The sequence below is a fragment of the Andrographis paniculata genome, unplaced genomic scaffold (assembly GCF_009805555.1).
Source record: "Andrographis paniculata isolate CXL003 unplaced genomic scaffold, ASM980555v1 Contig60END, whole genome shotgun sequence".
Classification (NCBI taxonomy): Eukaryota; Viridiplantae; Streptophyta; class Magnoliopsida; order Lamiales; family Acanthaceae; genus Andrographis; species Andrographis paniculata.
Genome location: NW_026137596.1, coordinates 26,967 through 47,855, shown reverse-complemented (window position 1 = coordinate 47,855; position 20,889 = coordinate 26,967). Strand labels below are relative to the sequence as shown.

At 32.3% G+C, this 20,889-nt stretch overlaps 2 protein-coding genes across 7 annotated transcripts; both read right to left on the bottom strand.

Moving 5' to 3' along the window:
* Nucleotides 1–3,082: 3,082 nt before the first annotated feature.
* Nucleotides 3,083–7,470, bottom strand: LOC127259361 (wee1-like protein kinase). 2 transcript variants are annotated; one of them, XM_051286652.1, is made up of 11 exons: nt 7,338–7,470; nt 7,194–7,254; nt 7,045–7,111; nt 6,197–6,457; nt 5,960–6,024; nt 5,781–5,890; nt 5,664–5,704; nt 5,427–5,575; nt 4,761–5,114; nt 4,202–4,593; nt 3,083–3,402 (listed from the first exon to the last, which is right to left on the bottom strand). In XM_051286652.1, the coding sequence occupies exons 1-10, from the start codon at nt 7,451–7,453 to the stop codon at nt 4,474–4,476; spliced, it is 1,344 nt and encodes a 447-aa protein (XP_051142609.1). In that variant the 5' UTR covers nt 7,454–7,470; the 3' UTR covers nt 3,083–3,402; nt 4,202–4,473. The 2 variants fall into 2 exon arrangements, with proteins under 2 accessions (XP_051142609.1, XP_051142611.1); XM_051286654.1 differs by lacking the exons at nt 3,083–3,402; nt 6,197–6,457 and having other exon boundaries at nt 4,448–4,593.
* On the bottom strand, nt 7,460–15,672 carry LOC127259360 (glyoxysomal fatty acid beta-oxidation multifunctional protein MFP-a-like). 5 transcript variants are annotated; one of them, XR_007840490.1, is made up of 19 exons: nt 15,480–15,672; nt 14,588–14,659; nt 14,444–14,509; nt 14,308–14,361; nt 14,161–14,228; nt 13,968–14,049; nt 13,043–13,098; nt 12,666–12,968; nt 12,502–12,588; nt 11,934–12,108; nt 11,735–11,856; nt 11,147–11,310; nt 10,813–11,067; nt 10,438–10,559; nt 10,236–10,360; nt 9,404–9,552; nt 9,182–9,320; nt 8,738–8,861; nt 7,460–7,571 (listed from the first exon to the last, which is right to left on the bottom strand). XR_007840490.1 is itself a non-coding variant. In XM_051286650.1 (18 exons), the coding sequence occupies exons 1-18, from the start codon at nt 15,655–15,657 to the stop codon at nt 8,823–8,825; spliced, it is 2,256 nt and encodes a 751-aa protein (XP_051142607.1). In that variant the 5' UTR covers nt 15,658–15,672; the 3' UTR covers nt 8,555–8,822. The 5 variants fall into 5 exon arrangements, 2 of the variants coding, with proteins under 2 accessions (XP_051142607.1, XP_051142608.1); XR_007840489.1 differs by lacking the exon at nt 7,460–7,571 and adding an exon at nt 8,168–8,473; XM_051286650.1 differs by lacking the exon at nt 7,460–7,571 and having other exon boundaries at nt 8,555–8,861.
* Nucleotides 15,673–20,889: the final 5,217 nt, after the last annotated feature.

The following is a 20,889-nucleotide window of genomic DNA, read 5'->3' as shown; positions in this document are numbered from 1 at the left end:
ATCAAAATTAATTGAATAGAAAATGTTTATACTTTTATTTTTTTTATTTTTTTATATATATTTTTAAAAAAAATTAATACATTATATATATTTATTATTTTTATATTTTGTATCGCAATTCTATGTAACAAAAAAAAAATATCCAAAAAAAACACACCCTACATCCACAGCCAAAGATCCATTTCTTTCTTCTCCTCCTCCCTCCTCACTCTTTTCCTTCTTCGTCTCCCACGCTTTACCATAACAGAAACTTTCTATCCCCAACCACCGAACCGCCAGTGAAAGGCAGGTCGTAAAATAATACTCCTTGCTTCAGTGATCAAATATTCAGATACAAATTTAAAAAAAAATTGAGCAATAATTATTTATTTAGTGTGCATTTGTGTTGTGAAATAGTAAAAATAAATAATAATAATAATTAAGTGAAATATGGAAAATTGTCTAAATAACAAAACTGATTGAACCTACCGTTCGAACCAGCGCTACCGACCGTTACGATCGGTTCGGTTTCGGATCCGGGTGAGCAAGTCCATTACCATTAAGCTGTTTCTTCTTTTGCATTTTCGACGCGAGCAGAAGAGAAGAGGGGAAGGGAGGTGTTAAAATTATTAAGTACCCATTGCAATTTCGAGATATGAGGAAATTCGATCCATGGCCGGTGTTCTTCAAGCGGGAGTGGAATCGCAATTGGCCGTTCCTTGTCGGATTCGCTATTATTGGAACTATTATCGCCAAGTTCTCCCTCGGACTCACTGGTTAGTTTTCGTCATCGCGCTTCAGTTTCTTTTTTATTACGAGGCAATAAATCTTGTGAACATTTTCAGTTTAATCTGTATTTGTTGTTGCTGCTGCTGTGACAATGTGTGAGCAAACGAGTTTAGTCATGGTAGATGGAGTGATGATTGGGCATTGGCCCATTGACTTGTAGTCCATTGTTGTGACAATGTGTGAGCAAACGAGTTTAGTCATGGTAGACGGAGTGATGATTGGGCATTGGCCCGTTGATTTGTAGTCCATTGTGGAATTTGATGAGCATCTATGTGCGCGGGCATTAAAAGTAGAGCGATTCGTTCGTAAATTCGACTCAGTTCGGCTCGATTAAAGTTCATTTGTAAATATTAATGAGTCGAGTCGAATAATATAAACATGCTCGTTTGATTAAGGAACAATCACTTGTTCGCAAACGATTAATTTAAATAATATATTTATTATAAATATTATACGTACATATAAAATTATAATTTATAAATAAGTAAATATTAATATAAAATATATAAATAAAATAATTTTGATACGACCCACTTACACTATACTACTAACGCCAATTCGCACGCTATAATCTCTCTTAATTACTTTCATATATAACAATATGTTAACCTACTATATATATTTTACATAACATATCTTAACAGTAACCTATTAACATTCACCAAAAGGATTTTAAACCACGTAAAAAACTACACAATCGACATACTCTTTATAACAACACCATACAACTTTTAAAACAGACGTAATATAGAACAACGGAAGCAAAACAAACCACGGTCCTGCCCGCAGGTCGTCAATCTATGCACACGGTAACTCTAAATGTCTGTAAGAGCGCCACGGCTACTCCAGTCTGTCCACCAAGTCATATATCATCAAGATTACCTACAATGCATAAATTGAGTGTGATTTATAAATCTCTGTAATTAGAAATTATGCATGATGTAAAGTTTATCTCAAAATTCTCACTATGCAGAATGTGCTCTCGTTTGAAATCACCAATTTATTTATAAAATATTCTCCAGGACTCCTAGACACACTGCTATACACCGGAAAGAGCTCAATATCTACATATTTAAATCAAGCGATGGCCTACACCAAGTAGCCTACACCGGGTTTCCTCGTAAGGTTTCCCCGGGTCGCTTCTTCCCAGGTTGCCTCTTCCGAATGCATTGTTTATGCATTGTATGCAAAATCACAATAGACGGTGGCCTACACCAGGTTTCCCCATGTCGCTTAGGTCGCCTTTTCCACCATCGGTGTATAATCAGCGGTCGAACATAGTAAAACCATCTTATTTCATTTAAATGCATGATATGCATGTTAGATGAAAATGCAATGCAACATATTTCACAATATACATATATTATTGAACTCACTGATTCAAATTACATCAATTTTGGAGCTCACAGACTCCTTCAACATCAAATAGTCACAGAGCTCACAGGCTGAAACCAATTTATATAACTCACAAAATAATATATTTATGCATTGTAATTGCAAATGAATTTCTACTTACCTGAAATTCGCCAAAAATGTCAATAACCCTAATTCTTACTGCCCTTTTCTTGATTTCAGTATCGTATCTAACAATAATTAATTACAAATATTACCTCAATTTACTAAATAATTATTTCTACTCAAAACTTCTTCTACTTAGTAAAAATAGCAATAATTCGTGAACACAAAGAAATACCTGAACTAGACTTTTTAACGAATTCGGCATAAATTTTTTTTCTTTCTTTTCTTCTTCGTGTTTGGCTTTCTCCCTGATCTTTTTGAAATTGAATTGATATGGATAAGGTGGAAATGGGGGTTATTACCCCGCACCACAGCCTTAGATTTTATTATTATTATTATTATTATTATTATTATTATTATTATTATTATTTTCATAATTATTATTTTATTTATTTAGTTAGTTATTTTATTTTTATTTAATTATTACGATAAAATTTTCAAGTGATCTATATTTAATTTACACCATTAATATTTAAATAATTTATCCAATCCAACCTATTTGTATCCTACCAGAATCTCAGGTAAATTATTATGATAATATTTTATTATTAATAAACAGGTAACGTATATACCAAATTATAAATAATTTAACATATAAGTAATTTACGAGCACCTAAAATATGAAATATATATTGACCAATGAATAGTGAGAAACTCGGGTACCACAAATTTTAAATTTTTTGTTTAATTTATATATAAATTTAAAAAAAATGAGACAAGTGAACTTGAACGTACTTAATTCAGCCTAAACGAAGCAAACACGAACACAAGCTCAAACAAGAAAAATCTTAACGAATCGAATTCGAACACTACAAACAAGTTCGAAAGCTTAACGAACAAACATAAACCTTGTTTACGAACACTTAAAATTTGGGTCAACTTAATTTGGCTCGTTAACAGTTCTACGTTAAAGTAACTCTAGCAAAGTCACTTGTCGACGGGGGTGCCTAATTATGAACATAATTAGTGGTGTGGTGGTGGCGGCGGTGATGCCAGAGATGGAGTAGAGTAACCACTAATCACAGTTGTCCTCCCCAAAATGCCTCTTTTGTTCACCCGTCATTCAAAACCGGTTCAAAACTGAGAAGGAACCATGTTTGTTTGGCTGGTTTCATTCTTGCGAGAAGACAGACATACACAAGAGTATAATAGAGTCAATCTTTGGTGTGCCTAATCAGAAATGCACATACACAAGAATGTTTTCCTATAAAGCTTATTCCTATAAATCATCCATTTTCAGAGAAAGACAAGCCTAAGGTTGCTACTCTTTTTAGGACCGATACAATAATAGAAATAAATTTTGCTAAAAAAACACAAAGAAGGAAAAGAAAAGGCGGCAAAACAATTCCCATAATGAATAACAAATTCTCCTCCTTTTTTCACCAGATAAAATACTTAAACTTCGTGAGTAGATTTGTATAAGATAAAAAGAAAAAAATAGGTAATCTCAACAACAATCATCATCCTATTTTAAATTAATCTCTATAAACATTGCAAAACATAAGCAAAAAAGTTCTAATTTCAATTTGAAGTTAAATACTTGTATTAACCCAAAATATGAAAATATATATATATACTTTTAGAGTTTAAGAGCTTCTTTCTTCTTTTTTTTTCTTTTTTTTTTCTTTTTTTTTTTTTGTTTGGTCTTTATGATTGGAACCCTACAAGTTTGAACCCATTCTTTACGAGAATAATAATTTAGGGTATATATATTTAGAGAGAGAGAGAGAGAATTGCTATTTCTCCACAGACAGTCAAGATCAAATCTATATGGACCAGCAAACAAAAGTACGAGAGGGGATGGTTGGTGGTCATGCTTCTTCATTTCGCATCTTATTTGAATCGAACTTCCACTCACCCCTCAAGGTGGAAATAAACAACTCGCGGTGGAGTGGAGTGGAGAAAACAGACATACCTGCCTAGCAAGCACCCCTCCCTCTTGATGCATCCAATTCAAATCCAAATACAAATCCAAATCCAAATCCAAATGGAGTAGAGAAAGCAAAGCAGAAACTACTGGCTTTTGCTTCCAGTACCCCCATCGCCAACCACATGTGAATACCAGCATCAGTCATCCCCTCCCTACTACCGGTGGCAGCAGCAGATACAACACCACCACTCCTATACTACAGAACCCCAACCACCATCAGTCATGTCAAAATAAATAAATAAATAAATCTTATCCTGTTATTCCTTTTGGCTTTCTATTCCTTTTTTCCAAATCTTGGACTGGTGCCTGTAAAAAATTGGATTTTCCACTACTTCTTTCGCAGATGGTCTCCGAACAGGATTAGCATCCATCATCACCTGAAACTCGTGATTAAGGTACCCATTTATTAAAATGACAGAACAAAAGTTGAAGTTGAAACCACGTGACTGTTGTCTCAGAATCATTCTTCCAATAGTTAATCGAAAACTATTATGAAACATGTTGACCATTCAATCTGTTAGCATACCCATGGAAACTAACATACCTTGATCAAATTCTGGAATTGCAGCGAATGGCCTGGAAGAAGAGGCAATTTTCCTTCCCTGAGATTGAGAAAATGGGACCCTGAATCAGGTAAGGGTGACCCTCTGGCGAGCTCATAGATAGAAGCTCCCAAGGAGAATATATCAACTTTGTCCAGATTGTCGTAGTTCTCATTCAGGATTTCATGGGGCATGTAACGTGCATCGCCTTCTTCAACTGGCAAGCTTTTATCAATTAGGGTTGCACAGCCAAAATCACCAAGTTTGTAAATCCCATCTTTTACATATATATTATCTGGCTTTATATCCAAGTGGGCAATCCCTTTCCCATGTATAAATTGCAGTGCTTTAGCAATCTGCCAAGTAGAGAAATTTTACAACCAAGAATCTCATTGGATAAAAATAATAACTAATTAAGGAAGTTTCATTTGGAAAAAGGAAGGCATATCATGTGTAAATAAACTCCTCCAACAACTCCAAACACACCATTTCAATCATGAAACCAATACTTTTAATTGAAGAGATTAATATGATATCCTTTTTTTGAAACAGTTGGTTAAACGTTTGAGGAACTAGGGGAACAGCAATAACATTTTAACAGTAAAATTGCACTCATGATGTAATCATCTTGTGTTCCTAACCCAATTGAAACATTAAAATAAATTCACCTGGTACATTGCATCCAAGGCATGCGCCTCTGTATATAATTTAGAGAGTTTGCTAGCTGATAGGCTTTGTTCACATAGCTCCTGTTGGATGTACAGATGCTCATTCTCAAACCAAGAAGAATAGTAGCCAACTATATTTTCATGATACCCTGCCAAAAGCAAATGACTTTTAGTTTGCATCTCTTCGAATCAACACTTACAATCAATATGTAACAAGTAAATTGTGATGCAAGAAACCCAAAGCTCCCAAAGCTTGAACTTCCATCAAAGCCTTGCGCCTGTCATTTGTATTGGTAATTAATAAGTGAATAAGTGTAGGAGGTAGTAAAGAATCTGAACAATTACACTATTTACCTTTCTGTATCCTGATGCAATTTGTTGATGCTATGTTTCACAGCGTACATGCAACCATCAATTCGTTTCAGGACTTTGAAGACATGATTGAAGTTTCCTGTACCAATTTTCTGGGAAAAGGAAAACATTATTTAGAAAATATATATATAATAAGTATTACATATCAGCAGTTTGTACACCTCTATTTCATGGAAATCGGTCCTATAGCGGGAAAGTCCATCGCCACCAATTCCTGCGTTGAAACCTGCAGAAAACAGGCAAGCAAATTATGAGGAAAATGTGAAGCACAGGCTGAGACATAATACTTTTATTATTTAAAAATATGAAGCAATCCTCTTCATCCCCTATAGTACATATTAAACTCCATGTTTAACACAAAAGTTGTAACCCAAGCAGAGCAGGAAAGCATATTGCACCTGCACATTTGGATCTTTGATTACTCAAAGGATCAACATCAAAGTCAATAGCACCCCTAAGGTAGGGATTCTTAAGACAAGGAGGAGGCATGACTCTACATCGTAATGCCACAGCAGACTGTGAAATATAACTGCAACTCCTTTGAAATTGAACCCCTGTTTCTGTATTTATTTCATTTGCCTCTAAACGATCTTTCAAAACATCCCCCATTGCATAACAGCCAAAATCAGTTGATTCAAGAGATGCTTCTGAGTGAACATCTAGGAGGTCATGGAAAGCAACAGAAAATTAGAGAATGAGGCAAGTAAAGTTTAATGCCAATTCATGGCAAGAAAAAGCAAGTTGAACCTAACACACACACACAAAAATACAAAATCAAGTTAAAATAATCTGAAGTGTCATAACTCTACAAGAAAAGGTATACCATTATAAATACATTAGTATGTATGTATACAAGGATCAAAATTTGATGCTATTGATGTCAAATATATTTCTTTAACCTAGATTACAAGCCTTGCTACTTGGAAACTTGTCCTACAGTCTCGAGATTCTCGACTGCTCTTCTTGTACAATAAAGTAGACCACGGATGTCAGGAACCAATAAAATGAAAAGATTGCAATCTAGATGCCAGTTATCAAAGATCTAGAGTTAGATAAGAGAGTCCAATAGGGAGTAATCTATTGAAGAAAAGGCAATGCATCTGTTCATTTCTTTCTGAACGTGAAGTAACCTCACAGATATTAGAAATATGACAGCAGGATGAAGGATTTGTAAATATCAGCAATTTGATTCCACCGAACACACAGCACTAAATGGATACAGAGAGTGGTTTAAGATTAAGAATACCTAGTCTTTGCCGCTTGCTCTTAAATGTCTGGATTTTCTCCGGGGACTTCGGGCATTGAATGTTATCCTGCAACACGATTTGTTCCAGTCATCACCTAATATTAGGAATAAACTAAAAAGCCTTCACATATCGTGAAGCTTAAGCTAACCTTGTGCCAATCAACATTACTAGGCATAGCCGGCATCTCTGGAGTAATATAATCAGGGGTGCTACAAAGGACAGAGGGTCAATTAAAACAGGCTACAAAATTAATCATAATAATAAAAATAAAATGGCTAAGCGCTTCTCCTACCAGAAGAATTCCTGACTGAGGATGCAGTCCTTGTCATCGGCAGCTTCTACCCCGAAGTTCATCGATACATGGTCTAGCTGCATCGCAAGGTGTTTACTCAATGGGGCTTTCACCATTGTGTCAAAGGCGCTTCTCGATCCCGTAGTATTGTTTCCAGCCCGTGGAGCTTTTCTCTTCAACTATCGAAACCCTTAACTCTGGGAAGTGTGTTTGTGCGTACGACTCATTGGATGTCTGCGAATGGTTGGGTTGCATTGTGTTGAGCTAAGAATAGTATGGAGTAATTGAATAAGAAAACTTTGGGGGGGAGAGAGGAACTAATTCAAACTATGGCGCGGGCGGGATGAATTTAAACATAATCGCCACCGCCGCCATTCAAAATCATTATTTTTTTATTTATTTTATCAATTTTCAATAAATAAAATATTTTATTTTAATATTAAAAAATTACTATCTACGTCCTATTAAAAAAATTGTCTCTAAACAAAATTATCATTTTTAAATTTAATAATTGTACTACTATCTAACATAATAAATATTATTTTTAAATTTACATTATATTACATAAATTTGTTTACTTTTATATTATTCATTACCATTCATTATAATACTGATATTAAAAAATTTATCTAAAATAAAAAATAGAAAAAAAAAAAAGTAAATGACAACTTTGTATCTGGACAAAAATGAATAATATTTTTAATCTTCAAACATACATAAAAGAAGATGCTCGGAGATAAAAGCTCATTACACATGCTCTTAGACGGCCACATCCTAGTTGACTTCATGATGTCTATGTTGTGTTAAACAAAGGATTTTGGAGAGAAGCCGTATAACAGCATGTTATTTATTAAATTGAGTCCCTAACAAAAGGAACAAGACACTCCTTACAAGTTATGGTACAAGAAACCATCTAACTTTTCCAGTGTTGGGGTTATTGGACAATTGTGAAAGTTTATGAACTAAAAGAAAAACATTACATGGAAAGGAAAATGATTGATTGCATATTCATTGGACACGCTAAGGATTCAAAGGCCTGTCAATTCTATGTCATGGAGCCTAATGACTAGATGTCCATACACACTTCATTGAGTCCCAGGAATTCTCGACTCCGCCTAAGAATTCTTGCCTTCCACCTGCATATTCATCATATTATCCATATTCATATCAGCCTTGTATGAAGGATCTGATAGTCTACTCCCGAGCGTCCCGAAGCAAATAACAATCAGCGTGTGGGCAATTTATCACATTAAAACAGTAGGATACAACATTAATTACGCCTACTCTGCCAGCATATAGCATGCATGTTATTGGGATTACACAAATACGTGTCAACTAAAAATGGAAGTTACATATGCACTTTGCATAATATTTGGAATGCTCAAAGCTGAGAGACATACAGGCAAGCAAGGAGCTAGTATTGAACTTCAGCTGCTCTCTACATGATGGAGTCTTCTGGACTGACCCCTATGTATTCAATCATGGTTACATCTGGGACTTCGGCTGCCACCTTCTTTCTTGGACCTTCAAAACATTATTCAGCGGAAGGGTGCAGAGATTAATGTAGTTACAACACAAAGACCACATTAACCAGCCAATATAGTCATAGGTAAGCTTCAGCAGTTATCAACTTGTTAAAAGTTTATCAAACTCCGTTCAAATTTGCCTAAAATGCAGCTTATGCTCTCAATGCCATTCAAAATTTTCAGATTTTATCAAGGGCAACAAATAAAATAATGTTGCCAGGTGGTAACTATACTAAGATTTTATAATTATAGTGTTGAATTGTCAGAAAGGAGCAGGTTCGCTCAACCTAGCTTATAAGTTATGGTATATCTACTCACCAATGATATCTTCTTCGAAGATCGCTCAGCTAAAGAATTGTAAGGCTTAAAAAAATCCCCATATTCGATCGACCAGCCCTCCAACTTTGAATGTATATAACTAGAACAAAATGAATCAGACCAGTACATGATTCCTCCCCTGGTTCAGGTGATGCAGGTGAGAGAGAATCTGATCAGTTAAAAAGATAAAAATAAGAAATGAAAAGAGGAGAATTTGCAAACCTGAAAGCTGGAAATCCCATTCCCAATATAGATGCAACATCTAGATCAGATGATCTGGTTATGATGCCCTCTGAAATTATTTGGCACGCTTCATTTATTGCAGGAAATAGGATCATCTCAACCATCTCGCTATCAGACAGGTCTCTTAGCTGCACCAGTCCAATGTGTAAATATAAACATACAAAATATTGTCAGAGAAGTAGGGGAAGCAAATGGAAAAGAAGCTAGTTTTCTCAACATTCAACCCAAACGAGTCACTCATGCGGACTGTTGTTGATTGATCCCCACGGAGCTCAGTAATTGATGGTGCCACCAAAATGGCAGGGAAAAACACACACACACGCACAAGGTGCTAACAGCCCATTGTGGGAGAACATGTGGGCATGAGAGAACAAGAATAAACAAATGGCAGTTCCCTTGTTCGCATTCTTTATGCTCTTTCACACATACAAAGAGTAAAATGCATGAATTCTGCTCTTGATTGTTCCTTGAACCATGTACAGGTCAAATAATTACTGTTAGTTTACGAATGGCTTACACGCTCCAAAGCGAAAGCCAAATGAGAGCACAGTTTTCAGGCCAGACCATCTCTATACTAAAATCATCAGGATGGGGCATTGTACACCATCAATCGGTGCATGCATGACTACTGGCAGTAGAGACCATTAATAGACCAAGCTTTATAGTAATGTTTGCTTATATGAAAGCTAAAAACACAAGCAACAGATAAAGTTGTCCCTAATTGGTGCCTACACAAACATATATAATGGGCTACTACACAGATGTACTCCAGCATACACACATGTGCGTACAGAGAGAGAGAGAGAGAGACCTTGCAGTCAATAGTCGCATTCAACATATTCAACCTTGAATTGCCTGTTTTTTTCCGTAATTCAGGATCTGGTATACAGTTACTACAGTTGTCATATTTGTAAAAACCCTTACCATTACATTCACCTGACATAACCACCGAAGTTGAGTTAAATAAGATTGATCTCACACATACAAAGAAGTAAATAAGGTTAACAAGTTACCGTCATGGCCATTCTGCAGTAAGAATTGTATCAGTTTAGGTTTGTAGGATCTGTCTGGAAGACCTTCAACAATATTTTGACTAGTAAAGGCAAAAGCATGAAATCCAACCACATCAATTAATCTGCAGGAAATTCATTGGCCGTAGATGTGGATTAGATAAGTTACAAATCTAGAAGCTGCTCAGCATCTATTACTAGACCCAGATTTCCAAATACAGCATAACATTGTTTAAATTTACATTAGAAAGAAAGTTATACACTTGTTTGCATTTTCTTTTTAAAATCTAGAGATGTTGATGCTCCATAAGTTAAAGATTGAAATATCAATGCAGGATATTAGCACACATCTATTCAGTTCGTGATATTAAATCATACCTAAATGGACCCATCTTCATTCCAAAGCTTTCAAGAGCCCGATCAATTTGGTAAAAATCTACACCTCCTTCTGTAAGTAGTATTGCTGCATGCAAATATGTAACAAGTACTCTGTTCACTGCATTTCTCTTGCAGTGACTAACTACAACAGGAGTTTTCCTCAATTTTCTTCCAAAATCAATCAGATCAGCAATTACTTGTGGTGATGTATTTTCCATATAGTTTAATTCCATAAGAGGCATGAGAGGAGACAGGCTGCACCCAAAGTGTGAGGAAGAATTCAAAACAAACTCGTGCAGTGAAAATAAATTTCTTCAATGCCTCCTTATATTACCAGAAAAAGTTGATTTGAGCTAGACGACCTAGGGATTTGGTTCTTTCTCCAATCAGTATTGAACTGAAAGTTGAGCTATCACTGGCAAAAATGCAGTGTGGATTACAGAACTTCTCAAGATCAGAAAAAATTCCTTCCTTCAGTGACAAATCCTCAGATCCAACCTGCCAAATTATAGATCACCAGAAGAGTATCAGGGAAAGTTCAGAAACTATTTTAGAACACATTGACCATATTTATAAAATTTTCACAGTGGATACAGAAAAGGTACAAATGTCAGTGAGAACTCCTTGACAAATGACCTTTCCATTTTAAGTTAAATTACTTGAAAAAACTTCTACAAGGTTATGTGATAATCTCCACTTAGCTCTGATATAATTGAGACATTGCGAACCAACTTCAACATAGTAAAGCCAGACAAACCCCAAAAGATAATTATTTTGAATCTAGGTTTACGGCAAGTATCATCACTCTACTTGCCTATACAACATTTGCACAGAATATGAGAAAGTTACCTGTTCAAATAAGAAGAAACAAAATAACATAAAAATAAGCTAAATGGTGAGCTGAATTCTATGTGTGGAGTACCTCTATAACTAAATCAACTTCTTCAAAGTTGTCATAATCAAGAACACCTTTTAATAGAACAACAGCTCTCTCAAGGTCCTCTTGAGTTGCCTTCCCATTCTTGACATAATTTGACAAATTTCCTGGCATAGAAAGACAGTAAATCAAAAATATGAATCCTTTCACAGAGATTACTTCAGAAATAATGATTCAGCCTTACTTTTGATTCTGTTTATATCATCTAACATATTTTCCTTGTTCCTCTCTTTCAGTATAACTTGGTAATGGCTTAGAACTAACATTGTCGCTATTTCAGAGCTCATCAATCCACCGCCGATAACAGCAACATTGACTATTTTTCTTGGAAGCAAATTCTTCTTAGGAACTCCAGGCACCTGAAACCCAGTACCAGATGATGCAAGAAGATGATGACTCACTTGTCATCTTCAGTATATCTACTCTACAATAGTGGGAAGAAGATGAACGTAGGCATTAAATTTCTGGATTCCTTCATTTACATAGAAAACTACGTGCTTGCTGCCAACAAGCTCAGAAACAAGGATAATATATTGTGGTCTCGATTTAGAGCTAATGCATGTAGCCTCACTTTATTCTTAAGATACTTTAGAACACTGAGGTTAGTGAATTCTGTTTATCAGTTTCATAACTGCATGAGATATGGTCTGCTATGATGCTAAAAGTAATGTCATCACTTGCTTAACACTTATGTACATCAATATTAAATTCTTAACAAAGATTGAGTTTAAGAAAAGTTTTCAGGGCATAACCTTCATAATTTGACGTTGAGCAAAAAATACATGGATAAGGCTCCTGCATGTACTAGATTGTCGGAGTTCCTGGAGAGCTTCTACTTCCTGACAGCAGAAGGCCAATTATATAATACAGCATTCTGCGCACTTCATTGCCAGGGAAAAAGAGTGACACTACATACCTTCCATAGTGCATTTCGAGGGTCTGAAATAATGCCCTCTTCAATGACATCAATACATACTAGTGGGTGCATTACATGTGGATTTTGTTTCTGAATTTCAAATCGTGCTGAATTTAGCATATGCCTAGCTTCTTCCAGCGGTATTAATTTGTCAGTTTTATAGAGACTGACTACCCACGGTCTTCTACCCTCTACAATATCCAAAGCCCATTGCTGAGCCACTTCAAGAAGTTTGTCTCCGGGAGCTAAGGCATCCACAAGGGACAAACTTTGAGCCTCCTTCCCATTAACTCGCTTTGACATCTGATTTTACAGAGGACAACATTATGATATCCATAACAATAATTGAAAGAGGGCAAAACACAAGGGTCACACACCAAAATCATTTCAAGGGCTGTAGGAAGGCCCACAAGCCGTGGAAGTCTTTGCGTCCCTGAAGCAAAGAGCATGCTAATATCAATACTAAAGGATAAGATCACATGAACTGTCAACACGTGACTAGGTAAATTTGAGCTAAAATTCAACTTCTTTGTTTCAACAAGCATATAAGGGGATCTATTAAAACAAAATTTGTAGTTAACTGTTGTGGTGTCCCTTATCTTTCCTAGTTTATTCAAATTGATATTATCAATCTTCACTTTTCTTCTCCCTTTATCAAGGCCTTTCATGAACAGGACTCACAAGCACACTGTCAATGTGAACTTCCATCAACTATAACCTCTCATCCTCCCATTCAGTAATTGATAAGCTTGTATGTGAATCACTGAACTCAATCAACAATCATTTCTAATATATCCAACAGCCATTGGCCTAAAAGAAACTGGACATATGGCCAGATATAAAACATTTATTACGGGTGTGTTTGTTTGGGGGTTTGGATTTTGGATTGGGATTTGAATAGTAAAAATTTTGAATTTGAATAGTTGTATGATGTGATATAAATAGGTGTTGATGTGATATTTTGAATGTAAAATTGATTTTTAGTATAATATAAAAAATGAAAAATAGGTGTTTGATTTGATATTTTTGGGGGGAAAAATTGGATGAATAGTTGAATTTAAATCCAATCCTCCAAACAAACACACCCTACTTAGATCAGCTTATCCCAATATAGGCTAAAGAAGATACAGTGACAGGTAAATACTAAACTAAGCAAGTATTTTTAACATCAGCTAAATTTTTATATGTATGACTCAAGAATATTATATCTATAATATTTTAAGATCACCTTAAATGCAAAATCAGGATCAATTATGGCAAAATATTAGATCAATTATGGCAAGTTATTAAACAATGCAGTACCTCCAAGTCCAGGAAGAATTCCGTACTGAAGCTCAGTAAGGCCTAATTGCGCAGAGGGTGTTGATATGCGAGCGTGGCATGCCTGAAAAAGAATAAAAACCACCAAGAACAAAGATAATAGCACCCGGATAAAATCATTCTTAAAATAGAGAAGTAATAATACAAAGCTACAGAATCAAATCAGGATAGGTACAAGGGCAATCTCCAATCCCCCACCAAAAGCAGGCCCCTCAATAGCAGCTACAAAAGGCTTTCTCGCAGCTGCAATGAACAAAGTAACAGTGAATAAGGGAATAGCAAAAGGTCTTCCAACAGAGTAGAAACCACCGTGAGGAAATACCTTCCAAAGTGTCTGTAAGAAACTGAATTGACATAAACCCAAGCTCCCTTTTTGCTGTTGCAGACTTATCGTGTTTACAATATTGTAAAATCATCAGATTTCTTAGCCAAGATGATACACATATTAGAGAACTCACATTTTATCTCTTGAACACCACCAAAGGCCGTTACATCAAATCCTGCAGAAAACTTTCCTTTTAAACCTGTTTGGTTGACAGGTGCATTAGACTCACAATGGCATCATTGTCCAACATCATAAATTAGAGAATCTTAAGTTTTACCAGTAATTACAATGGCTTTCACATCATCTCTGAATAGGGCTATTTCAATATTCTCTTTTAAGCTCACCATCACTAGGAAATGACATGGTACATGCAGAGAGAGATTATTAGATTCACATGAGGGGGAAATAGAATAATATTGTCCCACTCAGTTAACGAAAAATTATTGTTAGTTTATGGCATGTTAACTGGAAACTAGCAAGAAAATTCAGTCAGGCTTGTTTGGTCTGTCCAGATTTCAAGTTCCATATTGAAACCCACATCTTCAAAACAACTCGTCTTATCAGGTTCCTACCCTATTCACAACCCCAGGAGAAGCATGAGCTTATAAGGTTCCTATCCTATTCCGAGTCCAAAATTAGCAGTGCTCGGGCTCCTATCCCACTCACAGCCCAAGGAGAAAAACAATTAATTTGTGCAGTCACCTCTTCATTGTTAATCACAATAGAACTCACAAACAATCACATATCAAGGAAATTACGCATTTTTCCACCAAGAACACCAAATACTGACTTGGCAATGGTATCTAAAATAATAATAAATAGTAAATAAAGTAAAATCCGCTATCAGTTAGAGAGCAAATTTCACTAATATGCCGGGAGCTAAAAATCCCCATAAACCCTTTTACTATTCAAATTCCAACTCAAAATCCACTCCCAAACAAACACACCCTAACAGTAAGTATCAGATAGATCCTTCGCAATATCCGCCTTAGCTCCATGAGACGTGAGTGAGAATGCAAAACACCATTCATAATATGTCTGAGTGGTAATAAAACGCGTCGACATAAATAGGGTAAAGATCATAACGGTGAACTGAGCCTACGGGAGGCAGCAGTCGTGAATTTTCCGCAACCAAAAGAAAAAAAAAAGTCAATCAGAGCAGAGGATACCGTCAACGGATAGCAGATTGAGAGGTGGGTTGTGGATTGTTATAACGGCTACCCCATCAGCTCCTACATCCAGCACTTTCCCCAGCATGTTTCCGTGCTCAGGGTAGATGATGGATTCAGGTGGGAAGGCGGGGCTCTGCGAGTGCGGAATTTTTTGCGTTGTTGGATAAGGATACATAGGGTGTTTTTTGGATTGAATTTGGCAATTGTAATTTGAATTTTATTTTAAAATAATACTTAATAAAATATGCTGTAAAAAAAAATTAGACAGAGTACAGATTTTAAAATTTAAAAATAAAATAAAATTTTAAAAGATTGATTTAAAAAGACATACATAATTCAAATTTGTTTTACATTTACAATTTTTGTTGTCTTTTAATTTAATTTAATTTTTTATTTTATTATTTATAAAATAATTTATTTGTATACTCAGTCTCTTAATAAATTATCTATTCTCATATCTATTTCTTTTTACTATTTAACTAATATTAAAAAACTCTTACAATTTACAATATATTACACAAATATTATTACATTTATATTAACAATACTTTATTTTAGTCATTTTTACTTTATTCTTATTACATTTCAATATAATACTAATATTTTTTAAAATTATGTGCAAACAGTAAATAGATAAATAGATATGAAATATAGGGAGTAGTAATTTTGTACTCCATTCGTGGATCTTTTGTTTTGGGCATGAGAACCGACATCGTATAAATTAGTTATTTAAAAAGTGGATGTGAGTTATTTAATTATTACAATAATTTTTTTTTTTAAAAAAGTATTTAAATATTTTTTAATATTTCCAAATGAGCTTTTGGGGGTTTTTTTTTAGTAGATTAAGAAATAAGAGTATTTTATTAGTTAGGAACCCTATTGACTTTATAGAAAAAGTAATTATATGTGTAATTGTATGTTTGTAATTTAGATAAAAGTTGAGGGTATTTTGACATTAGTGTATAAGTTATACTTTGGAGTGAGACGGACGAAAATGATAAAAATGATACTTTGAATTGGGACGAAAAGAATATCTCAATACAATGTATATAATATATATCATATTGTAGGGAATAAAGGTGTGCTTGTTTTGTGAAATTGTTGTAAATAAATTTTTTTTAATGTTAGGTATAGGCATATTGAATTGTAGAATAAATTATAAATTTAATTAAATTAGTTTATATCTATAAGTATATTTAATATTTGATAAATTGACTGGAAAAAAATAAGTAATCTTTCGGACGAAAAAATAAAAATAAAAATTTATGTAGAGTAATTGATATTTATGATAATTATTTATTTATTTAATATTTATTGAAATTTATAATTAATTAAATATGATAAAATAATTATAAATTATTTATATTAAATTAAAATTATTATAATATTTATAAATAAAAAATAGGAAAAATAATTAATTTTGGTCTCAATATTACTAAAATATATCAATTTTGTCAAATATAAAAAAAAAATTATCCCATTATAAACAATTTTAATCAATTTTGATCTCATTGTTCAAAAACTAACGATAATTGTTGACGTTGACTGGACGTAATGGGATTGACGTGATAGCTAACTTGAAAACATCACGACCATGTACAATTATACGCGGTCATGTTGTCACACGACAATGTATAATTCAGTGTACAATTATACACGACCATGTTTAATTATACACGACCATGTTTAATTCTACACGACCGTGTATCTTTCCATTTTAGTCTCTTTTTTTTTGTTATATTTTTAAAAAATAAAAATAAATATTTTGAATTTAGAATAGTTGTTATAGTTAAAATGAAAAAAAAAACAATAATAATTCTAATATAATTAAAATGTATAAATTTTTGTTTCAATATAAAAAAATTCATCGGTATATTCTTTTAGAAGACTTTGCCTAAAATTTTATTGTTTAACAAAAATTTTTCTTCCACAAACATCAAATTAAACACCAATTTTGTTATTTTTTATATTATCTTAAAAATTATGTTTACATTTCAATACAATTTCAACATATATGTGTATAATTGTATATGATTGTGTTGTTTACAGAGTTACCATATCAACCCGTTATGTCTATAATGTTTTAAATATAAAATTAATTTTTAATGTAATATAAAAAAATAATTGTATAATACTATAATTGAATATTTGTAGAAAAGAAAATTTTGGCTAATAGTAGAATTTTAAAGCAAAATTTTCTAAAAGAACATACCGATAAATTTTTATATTTAAACTAAAATTGATACATTTTAATTATATTAAGTTTACTATTGATTTTTTAATTTTAACTATATCAACTATTACAGATTTATTTTCATTTAAAAATAAACAATATATATAGCAAATAATAGAATTTTAGACCAAAACAAAAAAGTATACAACCGTGTAGAATTAACATGGTCATGTATACATCATCATGTTGTTTCCAGGTCAGCTGCCACATCAACTTTGTTACGTCCACGTCAACAATTTTCGTTAATTTTTGAACGGTATGACCAAATTTGATTGAAATTATTTATGATGGAACTAAAATTAATAATTTTTTTTTAATTGGACTAAAATTGTTATATTTAGATTTTATTATGACCAAAATTATTTATTTTTTCCTATAAATACAATTAGTTTATAGAAAACGTGTAAAATTAAATAAGAAACAAATTTAAGAATACAATATAAAATTAAACATACAATATTTAGTAATATTGCTTATTTTTTTATATATTTCATATAAATATTTTTAAAAATATTAACTTTTTATTTTTTAAAACTTAAATATATATATATAAATTATTTTATATGATCAAATAATAAAAAGAATAAATATAGTATACCAGAATAATATTTAAAATGTTAATAAGGAAATATTATAAGCTAAATGCATAAACATAGTAAAATATTGAGTGTTTTTTTTAAAAAAAATAAAAAATTATATAAGATATAATATCGAGAATATTTTTTAACTTTGCAAAAATAGAATTATAGATCAAAGATGTCTTAGAGTGGGTTTGGTTATGTAACTTGTCGATCTAGCAAAATGGGAAATATTGCTAGCTTAGTCTAATTTATAGAATATTTATATAGAGGTTTTTGTTTTGGTTTTAAATAATAAAATTTTAACTGAAATAATTGTTTGATATAATATAAATATATATTGACATAATGTTTTAAATATAAACTCTTTAGGGTGTTTTTACTTATGGTTTTACACCTGATTTTACTATTCTAACTTTTTTTTTTCTCTAAAACAATCGAATCAAACACCCAATTTTTATTTATTTTACTACACTAAAATATAATTTTACATTCAAAACATCACATCATCACATATTTATATCACATCAAACAACTATTTAAATTCAAAATTTTACCATTCAAAATCAAAACCCAAAACTACATTTTCCACTAACTTACGTTTTTTTAAAAAATTTTCCACCAACTTATGTTTACTTTCAAAAATATTTTTTAACTCTTGCAAGTAAACACACCTTTTATACTTTCAAAATCTACATTTTCCACTAACTTATGTTTTTTACTCATCTCTATGATATCTTTTAGTGTAGCCTTGCTTAATTGATTTGATTTCTTGATTTTTTTTTATTTTTTTTTTAATAACGTGAGAATTTGTAACTGCTACTATTTGGGTGCGCTCTAGGTAAATTTTCGGTCGAATTTAATAACATGTAAATCAAATCCCACAAGGCAATTCACACTAGGAGGTAAGATTTAGAGAGGCTGAAGGTTTAAACCCATGATCTCATAACTACGAGTCTGTCGGGCTTTCTCGAGTCTTTGGTAAAGTCAAATGTTGGTGGGTTTGATTCTTTGTGCCCATTTATTAAGTCTTTGTGTGTTGCTGGCTTTAATACATATTTCTTTAAGTACATTCAATTTTAAATTTATCAAAGTCGAGGGTAGTTAACTCTTCATTGTATCCTAGCTATTCTCCATTGTGTATGTCTATGCCTTGCCTTTCTCAATAAGGCTTAGAGGCATGAATCGTCTTTCTTATCTTCAATATTGGACAATCTTCCCATTAAAAATTGCCACAAGTATATAATCGATTTTTTATAGTTTGAGTTATCTTTATTGATGTATAGTTATCATATACATGGTATTTCATTCCGTGATCACAATCACATTCTGGTACGATGGTATCATTTATTAGGTGAAATCTAAAAATTGCATTCCTAAATAAATAAAGTAACAACTTATAAAAGTAAAATTTAAATTAGTTGTATAGAGCCAAATTTTTTTTAACTCTTTTGATTTTTCTTGACGCTGACACCCGCATTCAACATATATTGCGAGCTACCTCAAAGCTCACATATCTATTGTTGGCACTCATGACAATCTAAAATTTGCATTCTTCATTATTATTATTATTTTTAAATTTTTTATGACAATTAATGTTGAACTTCCCTCCAACCACCGATGCTAATACGAATGTCAACTTAAACTACCATAGTCAAATAACAACTTTACGCATACAACTAGATGGTTTCTAATATTGATTTGGATTCAACATCTAAACATATATGATATTTTTAATTTAACTGATAATTTTGGTTATGTTTGATTTTTTATGCATCAAGTTACATGAATTTAATTGTTGTTTATACTTAAAAAAAATATTTTTTCAAATAAAGGTTTATACCTTTTGAATTCATTTAAATACTTTTTTTATGGTACATCTAATACTTTGCAAAATATTTTAAAATTTGTTTATTATTTTACATATATTTTATTCGACTGAGGCCATTGTTTCTCTATAAATATATATTGTATTACATTTTAAGGGTTGTATGTAATTTTTTATTTACTTATTATAGTGTGAATTTTCATTATTAAATCAATTGACTTATTACATAATAATATTATCAAGATTGAGTGTAATATATTTCTGCAATTGTCATTCAAATGTATTATTATTAATAAGACTCATTTTTTCTATTATAACATCTTAAATTCTAAGCAATAATACCAACTGCATAGGTATACATGAACAATATATATTGATGAATTTATAAGGATTGTATTACATTGTAGATTATTGGAACAAAACATTACATTGACTTGATAAAAGTTTAGTTGTCGTTTGTACTTTTTTATATTAGAATTATATTTTGCTAGTCAAATATTTAGTTGTCGTTTGTACTTTTTTATATTAGAATTATATTTTGTTAAATGAATGTTCGTATTTTTGATATTTATTTAAAATACTTTTTTATATGATAATAAATATTTTTATAAATATTTTAAATACTTATTCGCTATTTTAATCATACTTTTGAATGAGAAAGTATTTTTTTATGCTTTTTTTTTTTTTTTTTTTACAATCCAACTATTATGTTTAATTGTATATAAAATCAATTTACGTTTTTATTTGTACTTTGTACATTATGAAAAA

Coding starts and splice junctions, on each gene's coding strand:
- LOC127259361 (XM_051286652.1), bottom strand. CDS start 7,453: ATGGTGAAAGCCCCATTGAGTAAACACCTTGCGATGCAGCTAGACCAT. Junction 5,891..5,959: donor CCGATTTCCATGAAATAGAG/GTGTACAAACTG, acceptor TCCTTTTCCCAG/AAAATTGGTACAGGAAACTT. Junction 4,594..4,760: donor AATTCCAGAATTTGATCAAG/GTATGTTAGTTT, acceptor CACGAGTTTCAG/GTGATGATGGATGCTAATCC.
- LOC127259360 (XM_051286650.1), bottom strand. CDS start 15,657: ATGTATCCTTATCCAACAACGCAAAAAATTCCGCACTCGCAGAGCCCC. Junction 14,510..14,587: donor GAAAGCCATTGTAATTACTG/GTAAAACTTAAG, acceptor TCAACCAAACAG/GTTTAAAAGGAAAGTTTTCT. Junction 8,862..9,181: donor CTTCGAAGAAGATATCATTG/GTGAGTAGATAT, acceptor AATGTTTTGAAG/GTCCAAGAAAGAAGGTGGCA.